Source organism: Phocoena sinus, chromosome 17 (assembly GCF_008692025.1).
Source record: "Phocoena sinus isolate mPhoSin1 chromosome 17, mPhoSin1.pri, whole genome shotgun sequence".
NCBI classification, from domain to species: domain Eukaryota; kingdom Metazoa; phylum Chordata; class Mammalia; order Artiodactyla; family Phocoenidae; genus Phocoena; species Phocoena sinus.
This window is the reverse complement of record NC_045779.1, coordinates 42824489-42846613: the sequence shown is the minus strand read 5'-3', so window position 1 is coordinate 42846613 and position 22125 is coordinate 42824489. Positions and strand designations below refer to the sequence as shown.

Here is a 22125-nt window from a genome sequence, read left to right as displayed (position 1 = left end):
TTTTTGTATGAACATTAGTTCTCATTTCTCTGGGATAAATGCCCAGGAATGCAGTTGCTGGGCTATATGGCAGCTGCATGTTAAGTTTTATAAAAAACTGCCAAAACGTTTTTAGGAGTGGCTGTACCATTTTATATTCCCACCAGCAATGAATCAGTGATCCAGTTTCTTCACATCCTCCCCTACATTTGGTGCTGTCACAGTTTTCTGTTCTAGCCCTTCTGTACATACTATCCTAGCACTTATCAGAGTATCTGGCAATGGAGCAGGCATTCAAGCAAGGTGCAAGAAATGAATGCATGAACATATCAAGCACTTACAGCATTATGTTACGTGATTTTACATGCATTAGTCTTTGGAAGTAGGTCCTATAAGTGTATCATTTAGGACAACAGCAAATTTGCTGTGACAAGAGAAAATAACTGAAGTGTCAACAAAAACAATGCTTATTTCTCTTTCACTCAACAATCTGAGTCTAGAGGATCCATGGTGCCACCACACTACTGAAGACTTAGGCTGTCTCTATCTTATTGTTCTGCCATCCTCAGCATGAAGTTTTCATCTCAGAGTTGAAGCTAGCAGGTCCAGCCCTGCCATTATAATTGCTTTCCAGCAAGAAGGAAGGGAAACAGTAAAAAAGGAAGGCACACTCTTTTCCTTTTAAAGTACTGTCGCAAAAATTCACATGAAGTTTTGCTCCCATCCAGTAGCCAGAACCTAGTCATATGACTGCATTTGGGAAGTGAAGTCTATTTCTATCAAGAAAATTTCTATCATAGAAATTTCTATTACTATAAGAGGAGAATGGATACTGGGGAGACAATTTAACCAACTCTATTGCAATAATTAAACTCATAGAGATAGAGAAATGGAAAAATCAGTAATGTTGATTACTTCCTAAAGTCAGTAAGAAGTGGGGGTCAAACTCAGCCTGATGCCACAGGCTGAGGTCTTTATTATTCTATACTTCCTCATTATACTCTTTTTTTTTTTTTTTTTTTTTAATGCGTTACGCGGGCCTCTCACCGCTGTGGCCTCTCCCGTTGCGGAGGACAGGCTCCGGACGCGCAGGCTCAGCGGCCATGGCTCACGGGCCCAGCCGCTCCGCGGCATGTGGGATCCTCCCAGACCGGGGCACGAACCCGCGTCCCCTGCATCGGCAGGCGGACTCTCAACCACTGCGCCACCAGGGAAGCCCCCTCATTATACTCTTAAGTCCTGCTCTAGAGTGCTTCATTGCATGAAAAGGAAATTTGTATTTTATGAAACTGTGATAACCTATCTTTATACCATGCAGAAAATATCAGTCACACAAAATTTTTTTACCAGTAGGACCTAAGTTTTCTTGAATTTTAAATTCATATGCTTAAAACCCATCTTCTTCATGTCTCCTCCTTAGAATACACTAAAGTGGAAAAATGGTCATATTTCAGGAGTATACAAGGGGAAGAGTATCAAAAGGTGACAACAAAATACTGACAGGCTTCCGGGAAGATGGTGGAGGAGTAGGACACGGAGATCGCCTTCCTCCCCACAGATAAAGCAGAAATACATCTACACGTGGAGCAACTCCTGCAGAGCACCTACTGAACACTGGCAGAAGACGTCAGACCTCCTTAAAGGCAAGAAACCCCCCACGTACCTGGGTAGGGTAAAAGAAAAAAAGAATAAACAGAAAGAATACGGACGGAACCTGCACCAGTGGGAGGGAACTGTGAAGGAGGAAAGGTTTCCACACACTAGGAAGCCCCTTCGCGGGCTGAGACTGCAGGTGGCTGAGGGGGAAAGCTTTGGAGCCGCAGAGGAGAGCACAGCAACAGGGGTGCGGGGGGCAAAGCAGAGAGATTCCCGCACAGAGGATCGGTGCCGACCGGCACTCACCAGCCCAAGAGGCTTGTCTGCTCACCCGCCGGGGCGGGCGGGGCTGGGAACTGAGGCTCCAGCTTTGGTCGGAGCGCCAGGAGAGAACTGGCGTTGGCAGCGTGAACACAGCCTGAAGTGGGTAGTGCGTCATGGCTGGCCAGGAGGGAGTCCGGGAAAAAGTCTGAACCTGCCGAAGAGGCAAAACACTTTTTCGTCCCTCTTTGTTTCCTGGTGCACGAGGAGAGGGTTAGATTAAAAGTGCTGCTTAAAGGAGCTCCAGAAACGGGCGCAAGCCGCGGCTAACAGCGCGGATCCCAGAGACGGGCATGAGACGCTAAGGCTGCTGCTGCCACCACCAAGAAGCCTGTGTGCGAGCACAGGTCACTATCCACACCCCCCTTCCGGGGAGCCTATGAAGCCCGCCACTCCCAGGGTCCCGTGATCCAGGGACAACTCCCCCGGGAGAACGCACGGCGCGCCTCAGGCTGGTGCAATGTCATGCCAGCCTCTACCGCCGCAGGCCCACCCCGCACTCCTCCCTCCGCCCGGCCTGAGTGAGCCAGAGCCCCCAAATCAGTTGCTCCTTTAACCCCGTCCTATCTGTGTGAAAAACAGACGCCCTTCGGCGACGTACACACAGAGGCAGGGCCAAATCCAAAGCTGAGCCCCTGGGAGCTGTGAGAACAAGGAAGAGAAAAGGAAATATCCCCCAACAGCCTCAGAAGCAGCAGATTAAAGCTCCACAATCAACTTCTTGTACCTGCATCTGTGGGATACCTGAATAGACACGAATCATCCCAAATTGAGGAGGTGGACTTTGAGAGCAAGATTTATGATTTTTTCCCCTTCTCCTCTTTTGTGAGTGTGTATGAGTATGCTTCTGTGTGAGATTCTGTCTGTATAGCTTTGCTTCCACCATTTGTCCAAGGGTTCTATCCATCTGATTTCTTTTTCTTTCCTTTTTTAATTTTTTTCTTAATAATTACTTTTTATTTTAATAACTTTATTTTATCTTACTTTATTTTCGATCTTTCTTTCCTTCCTTCCCTCCTTTAGACAACGAATCATCCCAAATTGAGGAGGTGGACTTTGAGAGCAAGATTTATGATTCTTTCCCCTTTACCTCTTTTTCTGAGTTTGTATGTGTATGCTTCTGTGAGATTTTGTGTGTATAGCTTTGCTTCCACCATTGTCCTATGGTTCTATCTGTCTGTTTTTTCTTTTCTCTTAATAATTATTTTTTTATTTTAATAACTTTATTATATTTTATCTTATTTTATTTTACTTTATGTTCTTTCTTTTTTTGCTTCCTTCCTGCCTGCGTCCCTCCCTCCCTCCATCCCTTCCTTCCTTCTTTCTTTCTTTCTTTCTTTCCTTCTTGCTTGCTTCCTTTCTACTTCTATTAATTCTTTCTTTCTACTTTTTCTCCCTTTTCTTCTGAGCCGTGTGGATGAAAGGTTCTTGGTGCTGCAGCCAGGAGTCAGTGCTGTGTCTCTGAGGTGGGAGAGCCAACTTCACGACACTGGTCCACAAGAGACCTCCCACCTCCACATAATATTCAAACGGTGAAAATCTCCCAGAGATTTCCATCTCAACACCAGCACCAAGCTTCACTCAACAACCAGCAAGCTACAGTGCTGGACACCCTATGCCAAACAACTAGCAAGACAGGAACACAATCCCACCCATTAGCAAAGACGCTGCCTAAAATCATAATAAGGCCACAGACACCCCAAAACACACCACCAGACGTGGACCTGCCTATCAGACATACAAAATCCAGCCTCATCCACCAGAACACAGGCACTAGTCCCCTCCAACAGGAAGCCTACAGAGCCCACTGAACCAACCTTAGCGACTGGGGAGAGAAACCAAAAACAACGGGAACTACGAACCTGCGGCCTGCAAAAAGGAGACCCCAAACACAGTAAGATAAGCAAAATGAGAAGACAGAAAAACACACAGCAGATGAATGTGCAAGATAAAAACCCACCAGACCTAACAAATGAAGAGGAAACAGGCAGTCTACCTGAAAAAGAATTCAGAATAATGATACTAAAGATGATCCAAAATCTTGGAAATAGAATAGACAAAATTCAAGAAACATTTAACAAGGACTTAAAAGAACTAAAGAGGAAACAAATAATGATGAACAAAACAATAAATGAAATGAAAAATACTGCAGATGGGATCAAGAGCAGAATAACAGAGGCAGAAGAACGGATAGGTGACCTGGAAGATAAAATAGTGGAAAAAACTACTGCAGAGCAGAATAAAGAAAAAAGAATGAAAAGAACTGAGGACAGTCTCAGAGACCTCTGGGACAACATTAAATGCACCAACATTCGAATTATAGGGGTTCCATAAGAAGAAGAGAAAAAGAAAGGTACTGAGAAAATATTTGAAGAGATTATAGTTGAAAACTTCCCTAATATGGGAAAGGAAATAGTTAATCAAGTCCAGGAAGCACAGAGAGTCCCATACAGGATAAATCCAAGGAGAAATACACCAAGGCACATATTAATCAAACTGTCAAAAATTAAATACAAAGAAAACATATTAAAAGCATCAAGGGAAAAACAACAAATACACACAAGGGAATCTCCATAAGGTTAACAGCTGATCTTTCAGCAGAAACTCTGCAAGCCCGAAGGGTCTGGCAGGACATATTTAAAGTGATGAAGGAGAAAAACCTGCAACCAAGATTACTCTGACCAGCAAGGATCTCATTCAGATTTGACAGAGAAATTAAAACATTTACAGAAAAGCGAAAGCTGAGAGAGTTCAGCACCACCAAACCAGTTCTACAACAACTGCTAAAGGAACTTCTCTAGGCAAGAAACACAAGAGAAGGAAAAGACCTACAATAACAAACCCAAAACAATAAAGAAAATGGGAATAGGAACATACATATCGATAACTACCTTAAATGTAAATGGAATAAATGCTTCCACCAGAAGACACAGATTGGCTAAATGGATGCAAAAACAAGACCCATATATTTGCTGTCTACAAGAGACCCACTTCAGACCTAGAGACACATACAGACTGAAAGTAAGGGGATGGAAAAAGATATTTCATGCAAAGGGAAACCAAAAGAAAGCTGGAGTAGCAATTTTCATATCAGACAAAATAGATTAAAAATAAAGACTATTAGAAGAGACAAAGAAGGACACTACATAATGATCAAGGGATCCATCCAAGAAGAAGATATAACAATTGTAAATATTTATGCACCCAACATAGGAGCACCTCAATACATATGGCAAATACTAACAGCCATAAAAGGGGAATTCGACAGCAACACATTCATAGTAGGGGACTTTAACGCCCCACTTTCACCAATGGACACATCATCAAAAATGAAAATAAATAAGGAAACACAAGCTTTAAATGATACATTAAACAAGATGGACTTAATTGATATTTATAGGACATTCCATCCAAAATCAACAGAATACATATTTTTCTCAAGTGCTCATGGAACATTCTCCAGGATAGATCATATCTTGGGTCACAAATCAAGCCTTGGTAAACTTAAGAAAACTGAAATTGTATCAAGTATCTTTTCTGACCACAACGCTATGAGACTAGATATCAATTACTGGAAAACATCTGTACAAAATACAAACACATGGAGGCTAAACAATACACTACATAATAACGAAGTGATCACTGAAGAAATCAAAGAGGAAATCAAAAAATACCTAAAACAAATGACAATGCAGACACGATGACCCAAAACCTATGGGATGCAGCAAAACTAGTTCTAAGAGGGAAGTTTATAGCAATAAAATCCTACCTTAAGAAACAGGAAACATCTCGAATAAACAACCTAACCTTGCACCTAAATCAATTAGAGAAAAAAGAACAAAAAAACCCCAAAGTTAGCAGAAGGAAAGAAATCATAAATATCAGATCAGAAATAAATGAAAAAATAAATGAAGGAAACAATAGCAAAGATCAATAAAACTAAAAGCTGGTTCTTTGAGAAGATAAACAAAATTGATAAACCATTAGCCAGACTCATTAAGAAAAAAAGGGAGAAGACTCAAATCAACAGAATTAGAAATGAAAAAGGAGAAGTAACAACTGACACTGCAGAAATACAAAAGATCATGAGAGATTACTACAAGCAACTCTATACCAATAAAATGGACAACCTGGAAGAAATGGACAAATTCTTAGAAATGCACAACCTGCCAAGACTGAATCAGGAAGAAATAGAAAATATGAAAAGACCAATCACAAGCACTGAAATTGAAACTGTGATTAAAACTCTTCCAACAAACAAAAGCCCAGGACCAGATGGCTTCACAGGCGAATTCTATCAAACATTTAGAGAAGAGCTAACACCTATCCTTCTCAAACCCTTACAAAATATAGCAGAGGGAGGAACACTCCCAAACTCATTCTACAAGGCCACCATCACCCTGATACCAAAACCAGACAAGGATGTCACAAAGAAAGAAAACTACAGGCCAATATCACTGATGAACATAGATGCAAAAATCCTCAACAAAATACTAGCAAACAGAATCCAACAGCACATTAAAAGGATCATACACCATGATCAAGTGGGGTTTATTCCAGGAATGCAAGGATGCTTCAATATATGCAAATCAATCAACATGATACCCCATATTAACACACTGAAGGGGAAAAACCATATGATCATCTCAATTGATGCAGAGAAAGCTTTCGACAAAATTCAACACCCATTTATGATAAAAACCCTGCAGAAAGTAGGCAAACAGGGAACTTTCCTCAACATAATAAAGGCCATATATGACAAACCTACAACCAACAGCATCCTCAATGGTGAAAAACTGAAAGCATTTCCACTAAGATCAGGAGCAAGACAAGGTTGCCCACTCTCACCACTACTATTCAACATAGTTTTGGAAGTCCCAGCCACGGCAATCAGGAGAGAGAAAGAAGTAAAAGGAATCCAAATTGGAAAAGAAGTACTAAAACTGTCACTGTTTGCAGGTGACATGATACTATACGTAGAGAATCCTAAATATGCTACCAGAAAACTACTAGAGCTAATCAATGAATTTGGTAAAGTAGCAGGATACAAAATTAATGCACAGAAATCTCTGGCACTCCTATACACTAATGATGAAAAATCTGATATCAAGAAAATTCTCCCATTTACCATTGCAACAAAAAGAATAAAATATCTAGGAATAAACCTACCTAAGGAGACAAAAGACCTGTATGCAAAAAATTATAAGACACTGATGAAAGAAATTAAAGATGATACAAATAGATGGAGAGATATACCATGTTCTTGGATTGGAAGAATCAACATTGTGAAAATGACTCTACCATCCAAAGCAATCTACAGATTCAATACAATCACTATCAAACTACCACTGGCATTTTTCACAGAACTAGAACAAAAAACTTCACAATTTGTATGGAAACACAAAAGACCCCAAATAGCCAAAGCAATCTTGAGAACAAAAAACGGAGCTGGAGGAATCAAGCTCCCTGACTTCAGACTACACTACAAAGCTACAGTAATCAAGACAGTATGGTACTGGCACAAAAACAGAAAGATAGATCAGTGGAACAGGGTAGAAAGCCCAGAGATTAAACCTACGCACATATGGTCATCTTATCTTTGATAAAGGAGGCAGGAATGTACAGTGGAGAAAGGACAGCCTCTTCAATAAGTGGTGCTGGGAAAACTGGACAGGTACATGTAAAAGTATGAAATTAGATCACTCCCTAACACCATACACAAAAATAAGCTCAAAATGGATTAAAGACCTAAATGTAAGGCCAGACACTATCAAACTCTTAGAGGAAAACATAGGAAGAACACTCTATGACATAAATCACAGCAAGATCCTTTTTGACACACCTCCTAGAGAAATGGAAATAAAAACAAAAATAAACAAATGGGACCTAATGAAACTTAAAAGCTTTTGCACAGTAAAGGCAACCATAAACAAGACGAAAAGACAACCCTCAGAATGGGAGAAAATATTTGCAAATGAAGCAACTGACAAAGGATTAATCTCCAAAATTTATAAACAGCTCATGCAGCTTAATTACAAAAAAACAAACAACCCTATCCAAAAATGAGCAGAAGACCTAAACAGACATTTCTCCAAAGAAGATATACAGACTGCCAACAAACACATGAAAGAATGCTCAACATCATTAATCATTAGAGAAATGCAAATCAAAACTACAATGAGATATCACCTCACACCAGTCAGAATGGCCATCATCAAAAAATCTAGAAACAATAAATGCTGGAGAGGGTGTGGAGAAAAGCAAACACTCTTGCACTGTTGGTTGGAATGTAAATTGATACAGCCACTGTGGAGAACAGTATGGAGGTTCCTTAAAAAACTACAAATAGAACTACCATATGACCCAGCAATCTCACTGCTGGGCATATACCCTGAGAAAACCATAATTCAAAAACAGTCATGTACCAAAATGTTCATTGTAGCTCTATTTTCAATAGCCCAGAGATGGAAAAAACCTAAGTGTCCATCATCGGATGAATGGATAAAGAAGATGTGGCACATATATACAATGGAATATTACTCAGCCATAAAAAGAAACGAAATTGAGCTATTTGTAATGAGGTGGATAGACCCAGAATCTGTCATGCAGAGTGAAATAAGTCAGAAGGAGAGAGACAAATACCATATGCTAACACATATATATGGAATTTAAGGAAAAACAAAAAACTGTCATGAAGAAACTAGGGGTAAGACAGGAATAAAGACTGTGTCCTACTAGACCTACTAGAGAATGGACTTGAGGACATGGGGAGGGGGAAGGGTAAGGTGTGACAAAGCGAGAGAGAGGCATGGACATATATACACTACCAAACATAAGGTAGATAGCTAGTGGGAAGCAGTCGCATAGCACAGGGAGATCAGCTCAGTGCTTTGTGACCACCTGGAGGGGTGGGATAGGGAGGGTGGGAGGGAGGGAAACACGAAAGGGAAGAGATATGGGAACATATGTATATGTATAACTGATTCACTTTGTTATAAAGCAGAAACTAACACACCATTGTAAAGCAATTATACTCCAATAAAGATGTTAAAAAAATAAAATAAAATAAAATAAAATACTGACAAATGCTGGCCAAAAAAGCACATACTTATGCAAATAGTTGTGGAATACCAACCTCTCCTGTAACTTCCACATGTAAGTTTACTCTTTAACAAGTAAATATATGAAAATCAGGCAAAATATACTAAAAACGTTAAGTTAGCAAAATACAACAAATTGGATTATACAGTCATTCAAATCAACTGGCAAGAGATTCAAAATTAAGCCAAAAACAAACCTGGTTTTAGTCTACTATATGGTTCGTATTCATGTTCCAAGGCACAAACAATCATTTTTAAAATTCTATGTACTGCACTGCTATCCAAGCGAAAATCAAGAGGACCTATAACAAGGCTTTTGGTAGACTTTTCCCGAAGTGTTCCCAAATCTTCAATTTTCCCCGAAGAAAAGTCTTGTTGATTTGCAGAACCTACAAGAAGCCAAAATTATATTAACAGGTAAGCATCAATCAGATATACCAAATATATATTTTAATATTTCTCTTATCTTTTTAGCTTAGAGCTTAATGCCTTAAAACCAATTCTACATCAACTGGATACACAGAACCCTGCTGATCTATATTTTTCTTTATGTAGGTGAGAAGGTATTATCAACAAAAAACAGTTGATTTGAAAAACAATTATTCCTGTTATCTATTTAATGTTATAAGATGTGCTACAAAATTGAAATGGTCATTCTTAAATATTATTCTCTAAAACCTAATTGGCCTATACCTAATAATTCTATACACAATACTATTAGGTTGACTGGGAAAGGAGACTCTCAAAGAAGTTGCATTTTACTATTTTATCTTAGAAGTTACACAGAAAAATTGATTGCTTAAAGCTACATGTTCAAAGGTGCCTCGAGAGTTTTCTAATGACCATGGAAGTAAACAATAGGTATTACTCGATTTGAACTTTTTCCAGAATAAAACCATTATAGCCATGCTCCACAGGGTGGAATCCAATTTCCCCAATCCCTTATCTGACCACATGTCGACGAGGAACGAAAGATGTCTTCTAAAGAAAATCTTAGCACTACCTACAGGTATTTCTCCTTATCTAACCTGTCCACACCTTTGAGATTTGATTTTAATATATAAATTCACCATTTTAAGTGATAACATACAGTAAATTTTACTTCTTAAGTCTTACGTTTATTCAAAAAAAAATAGGGAAGTAAACCTTTCCAGCATTTACTACCTTTAGAATCTAGGAAGGCCCAGTTAATCAAAAATTCTGTATCTACACCTTTTAGTAACTTTTTCAAAAATACATTTCCTTCATTTCAAACAAAGGAGTCCAGTTCAATCTCTAGTCACAGTAGCAGAGATGAAAAAAATAATTAAATTTATTATTCATATATTCTTTCTTAAAAAAAACTTTTTTAAAATTTATTTATTTATTTTTGGCTGCGTTGGGTCTTCTGTGCTGCGCGCAGGCTTTCTCTAGTTGCAGTGAGCGGGGGCTACTCCTCGTTGCAGTGCGCGGGCTTCTCATTGCGGTTGATTCTCTTGTTGTGGAATATGGGTTCTAGGCACGCAGGCTTCAGTAGTCCTGGCACGCAGGTTCAGCAGTTGTGGCTCGCGGGCTCTAGAGCACAGGCTCAGTTGTGGCGCATGGGCTTAGTTGCTCTGTGGCACGTGGGATCTTCCCAGACCAGGGCTCGAACCTGTGTCCCCTGCATTGGCAGGCAGATTCTTAACCACTGTGCCACCAGGGAAGTCCTCATATATTCTTTTTTTTTTTTTTTTAATTTTATTTTTTTGCGGTACGCGGGCCTCTCACTATTGTGGCCTCTCCCGCTGCGGAGCACAGGCTCCGGACGCGCAGGCTCAGCAGCCATAGCTCACGGGCCCAGCCGCTCCGCGGCATGTGGGATCTTCCCGGACCAGAGCACGAACCTGTGTCCCCTGCATCGGCAGGCGGACTCTCAACCACTGCGCCACCAGGGAAGCCCTCTCATGTATTCTTAACAAGATGACTACACACAGACTTAAATGTCACAAATAAAACATACAAAGTTAATCTTAAACATATTTTATGATATACATAAATAAGAGTCACATTATAAATTAGGTATAAATAACATACCATTAACATAAAAAAAATTCTACTTTCCATAGCTAAACCAGACATTTCTAGAGTTACCTGTTAGGATGAGGTAGCTTGAAGATAACCAGAAGGACTCTGGTTGCAAATCAAAATATTCAAAAACAAGGAAAATATCCTTCTTTGAGTCTTACAGAGGCTATTAGGCTTCTTTAAAAAACGTCAATTTACAAGAAGACCCTTCATTTGGACATCAGATTGTCTCTAAAACAGTAGAAGTCTAGAGGCTTCTATTCTTTTTTTCAGATAATGCAACTTGATTATAATGCCAGTAGCTTATCTAAAATGTAAAACTGACTGGCTTTTAGCTACATCTTTTCAGCAAGGTATTTACTTGTGCTCACCCTCAATAAGTTTAGTCACTCCAGACCCCTGAATGTTTGGCTATTCTTATTAAGAGTCAAGACAATATCAAGTTAGCCTAATTAAAATGAAGGACTTGCCAGTCTCTCTAGGACAGCCAGAGGCAAAAGAACCTGTACTGCCTACATCTGCCCATACCTTTATACCTATTAATAGAAAATTATTCTTCTCCCTATGTGAAGAGGAATCTGCAAGCTACAAAAACAACTCCACCAACCATCTGTGCCAGTGCACAAGGAACTCTACTTTCATTCGTGAGAACTATATATCCCTACATGTCTTTTTTTACTAGAAATTCACCTACTTTCTTTCCCCAATGGTTCTCATTAAAGTTTGCTTGTATTTAACTTATACCTTATGAGTCTGAGTCTCTGTATAAAACCCATCCTTTAAAGAAAAAAAGTAGCTCTAACCCAGGAACTAGAAAATTAATCCTTAAATAGAATAATTTAGGAAACATAAATGCTTCTACTCCAACATTCCCCTAAATTAACACCAACACTCTCCCAAGACATCCGGATTCAAAAGGGTAATGAACCATGATGCCTCTCTCTCATCCTTTTCCTCAATCCAATAACTAAATAGTTTCAATTTTATCTCTATGTCTCTAAAATATTCCTGTTGTTTTCAGCTACCTACTTTAGGTCCATAAAAACATTTGCAATAACTTCTTAAATAAAAAAGACTAAAAGTTACAACAATAATATTTAAAGTTATATTAATAAGAAATAATTTAGTTTCTAAAACAGTGAGTGCTTTCAAGTAGAAAAGAAAAATGAATTATCAGAATGCTTATTAATATCAAGCAGCAGCACAAGAAACTTACTAACCGAATTTTTCTTTATATGTCATTTTATAATGTGAGTAAAGTACTACGACCTCATTTATCACAGCAAAAGTAAGTAATACAAGCTCTTTTTCTTACTGCATTTACTAGTTTTTTACATTAAGTAAATACTATCATGAACTTACTTAAAGCACACCAATCAAATCTGCTTTCAAAATTTCAGAATCCACTACAAACTTTGTAAAATTATTAGTTTAATATGCATTTAGATAACTAAGATAAAATTTAGGGCACTTTTTGATAACTTGGACAACAGAAACAAATAAATGTCATCACAACAAACCAAGAATTTTAGATAAAATATTTCTTGGAAGAATTCAAAATTAACCTCTTTTAAGAATTCAAAATACTTTTCTTAGGTTTATAAATACTGAAAATTCCACAAATTTCTTGTTTCAGGTAATCCAAGAAAGAAGAAAATCTGAACACGGTAGTTATCAATGCAAGCTGTAGAGTTTAAACTAGCTGGGTTCAAATTCCACATAATAGGTGTGTGATCTTGGCCAAGTTACAAAACCTGTATAGGACTGGCTGTTTCGTCATATGGAAAATGAGGATATTGTTATCGACTTATAGGGTTATTATGAAGATTAAGTTAGCTACTACATGTAAAACACTCAGAAGAGTGCCTTACATTTAAAACCATTCAATAAATATTAGCCATTATCACCATTACTATATTATCAGTGAATATAGATTCACAATGAGAAACACACATATAAAAGCAGCTACCAAAAAGCAGGCAAAGAACAAGCAAACACATTACTGGGTGAATGAATGAACACATTTTTAATGAACATGTGACATTCACAAGTTAAATTAACAGTGGAATCTTATTATTTACTCAAAAAAATTATCTGCTTGCACAGCTGAGAAAGTATCTGTGTAAGCAGTAAACCAAAAGCAAGAAAATGATTACCACAAGCCTAAGAAGAGCAGTTTCTTCCAGTGAGGGAGGGAGAAGACTGTGATGGAAAAGGAACACACAGGAGACCAGCAATGTTGACATTGTCCTATCTCTTGGCTTGTGTGGGGAAAACACAGGTGTTTCTATTTCTTTGCTATTCTGTATGTAAATGTATAGAACTTTTCTGTTTGTATGTTATGATCTAACATTTTGTTTAAAAGAAGTTAAAGACTAAGATATCTATACAAAAATGCACAATATTCACAAGAATGGAATATGTGAAAAATTCAAAAAGTAGAAAACTACCAGCTTCTAAGGCAGAAAACATATAAGCACCCTAGCAAATATAAATCATGTTTCAATCTTTTAAAAACTTCAGAAACAAATATATACAAATAAAATTTTCAGTGAGAGGTTTCCTTTACTCAATAGGCAGACTACTTCATACTCCACCTCACAAAATACCAAATTCACAGCCCATGTGTAAGACATCATACTAAACAAGAGGAAACCTACCAGCTTACATTTGGCAACTACAACACAATAAAAATTTGCAAAGTTCTTAGAAAACAGACTTCTAAATTGTACTTTCATATACAGGTATCCCTTGCTTTTCAAAAGTTAGCTTTAGGCCATTTCACTTTTACAAAAGATCTGCTTCCCTAACCAAAATAAATGTGAAGAGAATATTCACTTTTACAACAAAAAGCTGAAAACAGCATTCACCACTTGTTTTGCAGTGAAGCATTACAGAGGCAGCGCACACCCCTAGCGTCTAGAGTAGCACCAGCAAACTCCTTCCACAGGAACTATACTCAGAATCTCAATATCAAGCCACCACAGCTTTGAACTGTGTCTTTGAGCATACGCGCTTTGCTCAATTTATTTTGTGCATCAGTTAACAAGATCTGTCCTAAGGTAACTGCTTCTTCACTTTACACCATTTCAGATTACCAAAGGTTTCATACGAATGCTGTAGTGGAGGAAACCCAATACATACAATTGACTCCTGAGCATCTCTACCAATGTCCACGGGTACCTCACAACACATCTTTTGTGAGTTGAGGGGGAAGATGGCGGAAGAGTAAGACGCGGAGATCACCTTCCTCCCCACAGATACATCAGAAATACATCTACACATGGAACAACTCCTACAGAACACCCACTGAACGCTGGCAGAAGACCTCAGACCTCCCAAAAGGCAAGAAAATCCCCACGTACCTGGGTAGGGCAAAAGAAAAAACAGAGACAAAAGAATAGGGATGGGACCTGCACCGGTGGGAGGGAGCTGTGAAGGAGGCACGGTTTCCACACACTAGAAACCCCTTCGTGAGCGGAGACTGAGGGTGGCGGAGGGGGAAGCTTCGGAGCCACGGAGGAGAGAGCAGCCACAGGGATGTGGAGGGCAAAGACGAGAGATGCCCGCACAGAGGATCGGTGCCAACCAGCACTCACCAGCCCGAGAGGCTTCTCTGCTCACCCGCCACGGCAGGCAGGACTGGGAGCTGAGGCTCGGGCTTCGGTCGGAACGCAGGGAGAGGACTGGGGCTGGTGGCGTGAACACTGCCTGAAGGGGTTAGTGCACCACGGCTAGCCGGGAGGGAGTCCGAGGAAAAGTCTGCACCTGCCAGAGAGTCAAAACACTTTTTCTTCCCTCTTTGTTTCTTGGTGCGCAAGGAGAAGGGATTAAAAGTGCTGCTTAAAGGAGACCGGAGCGAGCCACGGATAACAGCGCAGACTCCAGAGATGGGTATGAGACGCTAAGGCTGCTGCTGCCGCCACCAAGAAGCCTGTGTGCAAGCACAGGGCATTATCCACACCTCCCCTCCCGGGAGCCTGTGCAGCCGGCCACGGCCAGGGTCCCAGGATCCAGGGACAACTTCCCCAGGAGAACGCACAGCATGCCTCAGGCTGGTGCAATGTCACGCCGGCCTCTGCCGCTGCAGGCTTCACCCTGCACTCCGTGCCCCTCCCTCCCCGCAGTCTGAGTGAGCCAGAGCCCCCGAAACAGCGGCTCCTTTAACCCAGTCCTGTCTGAGTGAAGAACAGACGCCCTCCGGCAACCTACACGCAGAGGCAGGGCCAAATCCAAAGCTGAACCCCGGGAACTGTGCAAACAAACAAAAGAAAGGGCAATCTCTCCCAGCAGCCTCAGGAGCAGCAGATTAAATCTCCACAATCAATTTGATGTACCCTGAAATTCTGGAATACCTGAATAGACACGAATCATCCCAAATTGAGGAGGTGGACTTTGGGAGCAAGATACATTATTTTTTCCCCTTTTCCTCTTTTTGTGAGTGTGTATGAGTACGCTTCTGTGTGAGATTTTGTCTGTATAGCTTTGCTTTCACCATTTGTCCTAGGGTTCTGTCCATCCGTTTTTTTGTTTTGTTTTGTTTTTTACTTTAAAAAAATTTTTTCTTATTATTTTTTATTTTAATAACTTTATTTTATTTTATCTAAATTTATTTTATTTTCCTTTATCCTCTTTCTTTCTTTCTACTTTTTCTCCCTCTTATTCTGAGCCATGTGGTTGAAAGGTTCTTGGTGCTGCAGCCAGGAGTCAGTGCTGTGCCTCTGAGGTGGGAGAGCCAACTTCACGACACTGGTCCACAAGAGACCTCCCACCCCCACATAATATTCAAACGGTGAAAATCTCCCAGAGATTTCCATCTCAACACCAGCACCAAGCTTCACTCAACGACCAGCAAGCTACAGTGCTGGACACCCTATGCCAAACAACTAGCAAGACAGGAACACAATCCCACCCATTAGCAAAGAGGCAGCCTAAAATCATAATAAGGCCACAGACACCCCAAAACACACCACCAGACGTGGACCTGCCTATCAGAAATACAAAATCCAGCCTCATCCACCAGAACACAGGCACTAGTCCCCACTACCAGGAAGCCCACACAACCCACTGAAACAACTTTAGCCACTGGGGACAGACACCAAAATCAACGGGAACTACGAACCTGCGGCCTGCAAAAAGGAGACCCCAAACATAGTAAGATAAGCAAAATGAGAAGACAGAAAAACACACAGCAGATAAAGCAGCAAGATAAAAATGCACCAGACCTAACAAATGAAGAGGAAATAGGCAGTCTACCTGAAAAAGAATTCAGAATAATGATAGTAAGGATGATCCGAAATCTTGGAAATAGAATGGACAAAATGCAAGAAACATTTAACAAGCACCTAAAAAAACTAAAGAGGAAACAAGCAATGATAACCAACACAATAAATGAAATGAAAAATACTGTAGATGGGATCAACAGCATAATAACTGAGGCAGAAGAACGGATAAGTGACCTGGAAGATAAAATAGTAGGAAAAACTACTGCAGAGCAGAATAAAGAATGAAAAGAACTGAGGACAGTCTCAGAGACATCTAGGACAACATTAAACGCATCAACATTTGAATTATAGGGGTCCCAGAAGACGAAAAGGAAAAGAAAGGGACTGAGAAAACATTTGAAGAGATTATACTTGAAAACTTCCCTAATATTGGAAAGGAAATAGTTAACCAAATCCAGGACGCTCAGAGAGCCCCATACAGGATAAATCCAAGGAGAAACATGCCAAGACACATATAAATCAAACTGTCAAAAATTAAATACAAAGAAAACATATTAAAAGCAGCAAGGGAAAAATAACACACAAGGGAATCCCAATAAGATTAACAGCTGATCTTTCAGCAGAAACTCTGCAAGCCAGAAGGGACTGGCAGGACATATTTAAAGTGATGAAGGAGAAAAACCTGCAACCAACATTACTCTACCCAGCAAGGATCTCATTCAGATTTGACAGAAAAATTAAAACCTTTACAGACAAGCGAAAGCTGAGAGAGTTCAGCACCACCAAACCAGCTTTACAACAAATGCTAAAGGAACTTCTCTAGACAAGAAACACAAGAGAAGGAAAAGACCTACAATAACAAACCCAAAACAATTAAGAAAATGGGAATAGGAACATACATATTGATAATTACCTCAAATGTAAATGGATTAAATGCTCCCACCAAAACACACAGACTGGCTGAATGGATACAAAAACAAGACCCATATACATGCTGTCGACAAGAGACCCACCTCAGACCTAGGGACACATACAGACTGAAAGTGAGGGGATGGAAAAAGATATCCCATGCAAATGGAACCAAAAGAAAGCTGGAGTAACAATTCTCATATCAGACAAAATAGACTTTAAAACAAAAACTATTAGAAGAGACAAAGAAGGACACTACGTAAGGATCAAGGGATTGATCCAAGAAGAAGATATAACAATTGTAAATATTTATGCACCCAACATAGGAGCACCTCAATACATAAGGCAAATACTAACAGCCATAAAAGGGGAAATCGACAGTAACACATTCATAGTAGGGGACTTTAACACCCCACTTTCACCAATGGACACATCATCAAAATGAAAATAAATAAGGAAACACAAGCTTTAAATGATACATTAAACAAGATGGACTTAATTGATATTTATAGGTCATTCCACCCAAAAACAACAGAATACACATTTTTCTCAAGTGCTCATGGAACATTCTCCAGGATAGATCATATCTTGGGTCACAAATCAAGCCTTGGTAAACTTAAGAAAACTGAAATCGTATCAAGTATCTTTTCCGACCACAACACTATGAGACTAGTTATCAATTACAGGAAAAGACCTGTAAAAACTACAAGCACATGGGGGCTAAACAATACACTACTTAATAACTAAGTGATCACTGAAGAAATCAAAGAGGAAATCAAAAAATACCTAGAAACAAATGACAAGGCAGACACAATGACCCAAAACCTATGGGATGCAGCAAAAGCAGTTCTAAGAGGGAAGTTTATAGCAATAAAATCCTACCTCAAGAAACAGGAAACATCTTGAATAAACAACCTAACCTTGCATCTAAAGCAATTAGAGAAAGAAGAACAAAAAAAACCCAAAGTTAGCAGAAGGAAAGAAATCATAAAAATCAGATCAGAGATAAACGAAAAAGAAATGAAGGAAATGATAGCAAAGATCAATAAAACTAAAAGCTGGTTCTTTGAGAAGATAAACAAAATTAATAAACCATTAGCCAGACTCATTAAGAAAAAAAGGGAGAAGACTCAAATCAATAGAATCAGAAATGAAAAAGGAGAAGTAACAACTGACACTTCACAAATACAAAAGATCATGAGAGATTACTACAAGAAACTCTATGCCAATAAAATGGACAACCTGGAAGAAATGGACAAATTCTTAGAAATGCAGAACCTGCCAAGACTGAATCAGGAAGAAATAGAAAATATGAAAAGACCAATCACAAGCACTGAAATTAAAACTGTGATTAAAACTCTTCCAACAAACAAAAGCCCAGGACCAGATGGCTTCACAGGCAAATTCTATCAAACATTTAGACAAGAGCAAACACCTAAACTTCTCAAACCCTTCCAAAATATAGCAGAGGGAGGAACACTCCCAAACTCATTCTACGAGGCCACCATCACCCTGATACCAAAACCAGACAAGGATGTCACAAAGAAAGAAAAATACAGGCCAATATCAATGATGAACACAGATACAAAAATCCTCAACAAAATACTAGCCAACAGAATCCAACAGCACATTAAAAGGATCATACACCATGATCAAGTGGGGTTTATTCCAGGAATGCAAGGATGCTTCAATATACGCAAATCAATCAACGTGATACACCATATTAACAAACTGAAGGAGAAAAACCATATAATCATCTCAATAGATGCAGAGAAAGCTTTCGACAAAATTCAACACCCATTTATGATAAAAACCCTGCAGAAAGTAGGCATAGAGGGAACTTGCCTCAACATAATAAAGGCCATGTATGACAAACCCACAGCCAACATCGTCCTCAATGGTGAAAAACTGAAAGCATTTCCACTAAGATCAGGAGCAAGACAAGGTTGCCCACTCTCACCACTCTTATTCAACATAGTTTTGGAAGTTTTAGCCACAGCAATCAGAGAAGAAAAGGAAATAAAAGGAATCCAAATCGAAAAGAAGTAAAGCTGTCACTGTCTGCAGATGACACGATACTATACATAGAGAATCCTAAAGATGCTACCAGAAAACTACTAGAGCTAATCAATGAATCTGGTAAAGTAGCAGGATACAAAATTAATGCACAGAAATCTCTGGCATTCCTATACACTAATGATGAAAAATCTGAAAGTGAAATTAAGAAAACACTCCCATTTACCATTGTAACAGAAAGAATAAACTATCTAGGAATAAACCTACCTAAGGAGACAAAAGACCTGTATGCAGAAAATTATAAGACACTGATGAAACAAATTAAAGATGATACAAATAGATGGAGAGATATACCATGTTCTTGGATTGGAAGAATCAACATTGTGAAAATGACTCTACTACCCAAAGCAATCTACAGATTCAATGCAATCCCTATCAAACTACCACTGGTATTTTTCACAGAACTAAAACAAAAAACTTCACAATGTGTATGGAAACACAAAAGACCCCGAATAGCCATAGCAATCTTAAGAATGAAAAACGGAGCTGGAAGAATCAGGCTCCCTGACTTCAGAGGATACTACAAAGCTACAGTAATGAAGACAGTATGGTACTGGCACAAAAACAGAAAGATAGATCAATGGAACAGGATACAAAGCCCAGAGATAAACCCACGCACATATGGTCACCTTATCTTTGATAAAGGAGGCAGGAATGTACAGTGGAGAAAGGACAGCCTCTTCAATAAGTGGTGCTGGGAAAACTGGACAGGTACATGTAAAAGTATGAGATTAGAACACTCCCTAACACCATACACAAAAATAAGCTCAAAATGGATTAAAGACCTAAATGTAAGGCCAGAAACTATCAAACTCTTAGAGGAAAACAAAGGCAGAACACTCTATGACATAAATCACAGCAAGATCCTTTTTGACCCACCTCCTAGAGAAATGGAAATAAAAACAAAAATAAACAAATGGGACCTAATGAAACTTAAAAGGTTTTGCACAGCAAAGGAAACCATAAACAAGATGAAAAGACAGCCCTCAGAATGGGAGAAAATATTTGCAAATGAAGCAACTGACAAAGGATTAATCTCCAAAATTTACAAGCAGCTCATGCAGTTCAATAACAAAACAACAAACAATCCAATCCAACAATGGGCAGAAGACCTAAATAGACATTTCTCCAAAGAAGATATACAGATTGCCAACAAACACATGAAAGAATGCTCAACATCATTAATCATTAGAGAAATGCAAATCAAAACTACAGTGAGGGCTTCCTTGGTGGCACAGTGGTTGGGAGTCCGCCTGCCAATGCAGGGGACACGGGTTTGTGCCCCAGTCCGGGAGGATCCCGCATGCCACAGAGCAGCTGGGCCCGTGAGCCACGGCCCCTGGACCTGCACGTCCAGAGCGTGTGCTGCACAACGGGAGAGGCCCATGTACCGCAAAAAAAGAAAAAAAACTACAATGAGATATCATCTCACACTGGTCAGAATGGCCATCATCAAAAAATCTAGGGCTTCCCTGGTGGCGCAGTGGTTGGGAGTCCGCCTGCCGATGCAGGGGACGCGGGTTCGTGCCCCGGTCTGGGAGGATCCCACATGTCGCGGAGCGGCTGGGCCCGTGAGCCATGGCCGCTGAGCCTGCGCGTCCGGAGCCTGTGCTCTGCAACGGGAGAGGCCACAGCAGTCAGAGGCCCGCGTACCGCAAAAAAAAAAAAAAAAAAAAAATCTAGAAACATGGCGTTCCCTGGTGGCGCAGTGGTTGAGAGTCTGCCTGCTGATGCAGGGGACACAGGTTCATGCCCCAGTCTGGGAAGATCCCACATGCCGCGGAGTGGTTGGGCCCGTGAGCCGTGGCCACTGAGCCTGCGCGTCCGGAGCCTGTGTTCCGCAACGGGAGAGGCCACAACAGTGAGAGACCCACGTACTGCAAAAAAAAAAAAAAAAAAAAAAAAAATATAAAAACAATAAATGCTGGAGAGGGTGTGGAGAAAAGGGAACACTCTTGCACTGCTGGTGGGAATGTGAATTGGTACAGCCACGATGGAGAACAGTATGGAGGTTCCTTAAAAAACTACAAATAAGAACTACCATATGACCCAGCAATCCCACTACTGGGCATATGCCCTGAGAAAACCATAATTCAAAGAGTCATGTACCAAAATGTTAATTGCAGCTCTATTTACAATAGCCCGGAGATGGAAGCAACCTAAGTGTCCATCATCGCATGAATGGATAAAGAAGATGTGGCACATATATACAATGGAATATTACTCAGCCATAAAAAGAAACGAAATTGAGTTATTTGTAGTGAGGTGGATGGACCTAGAGTGTGTCATACAGAGTGAAGTAAGTCAGAAAGAGAAAGACAAATACCGTATGCTAACACATATATATGGAATCTAAGAAAAAAAATGTCATGAAGAACCTAGTGGTAAGATGTGAATAAAGACACAGACCTACTAGAGAATGGACTTGAGGATATAGGGAGGGGGAAGGGTAAGCTGTGATAAAGTGAGGGAGTGGCATGGACATATATACACTACCAAACGTAAGGTAGATAGCTAGTGCGAAGCAGCCACATAGCACAGGGAGATCAGCTCGGTGCTTTGTGACCACCTAGAGGGGTGGAATAGGGAGGCTGGAAAGGAGGGAGACGCAAGAGGGAAGAGGTATGGGAACATATGTATATGTATAACTGATTCACTTTGTTATAAAGCAGAAACTAAGACACCATTGTTAAGCGATTATACTCCAATAAAGATGTAAAAAAAAAAAAAAACCACATCTTTTCCTCCAAAAATCTTCCTTTTGTGTCTTTATCTTCCTTGGTGGTTATCATTATCTACCAAGTAACTCAACAGCAAAAGCTGATCAACTATTTGAATTTTATTTTTAAATAAAGCAATGCAAAGGCAGTGAA

At 39.8% G+C, this 22125-nt stretch overlaps 1 protein-coding gene across 18 annotated transcripts in view; it reads right to left on the bottom strand.

Moving 5' to 3' along the window:
- The window catches only part of VPS13B (vacuolar protein sorting 13 homolog B), an 831417-nt gene that overhangs the window by 721022 nt on the left and 88270 nt on the right, over positions 1-22125 (bottom strand). For all 18 annotated transcript variants that reach the window (XR_004346563.1, XR_004346562.1, XR_004346564.1 and 15 more), the window contains one exon: positions 9194-9385. Coding sequence is in view for 15 of the 18 variants with exons in the window: in XM_032610621.1 (XP_032466512.1) it covers positions 9194-9385 (192 nt within the window). In the remaining 3 variants the exon portion in view is untranslated. The remainder of the gene's footprint in view (positions 1-9193; positions 9386-22125) is intronic.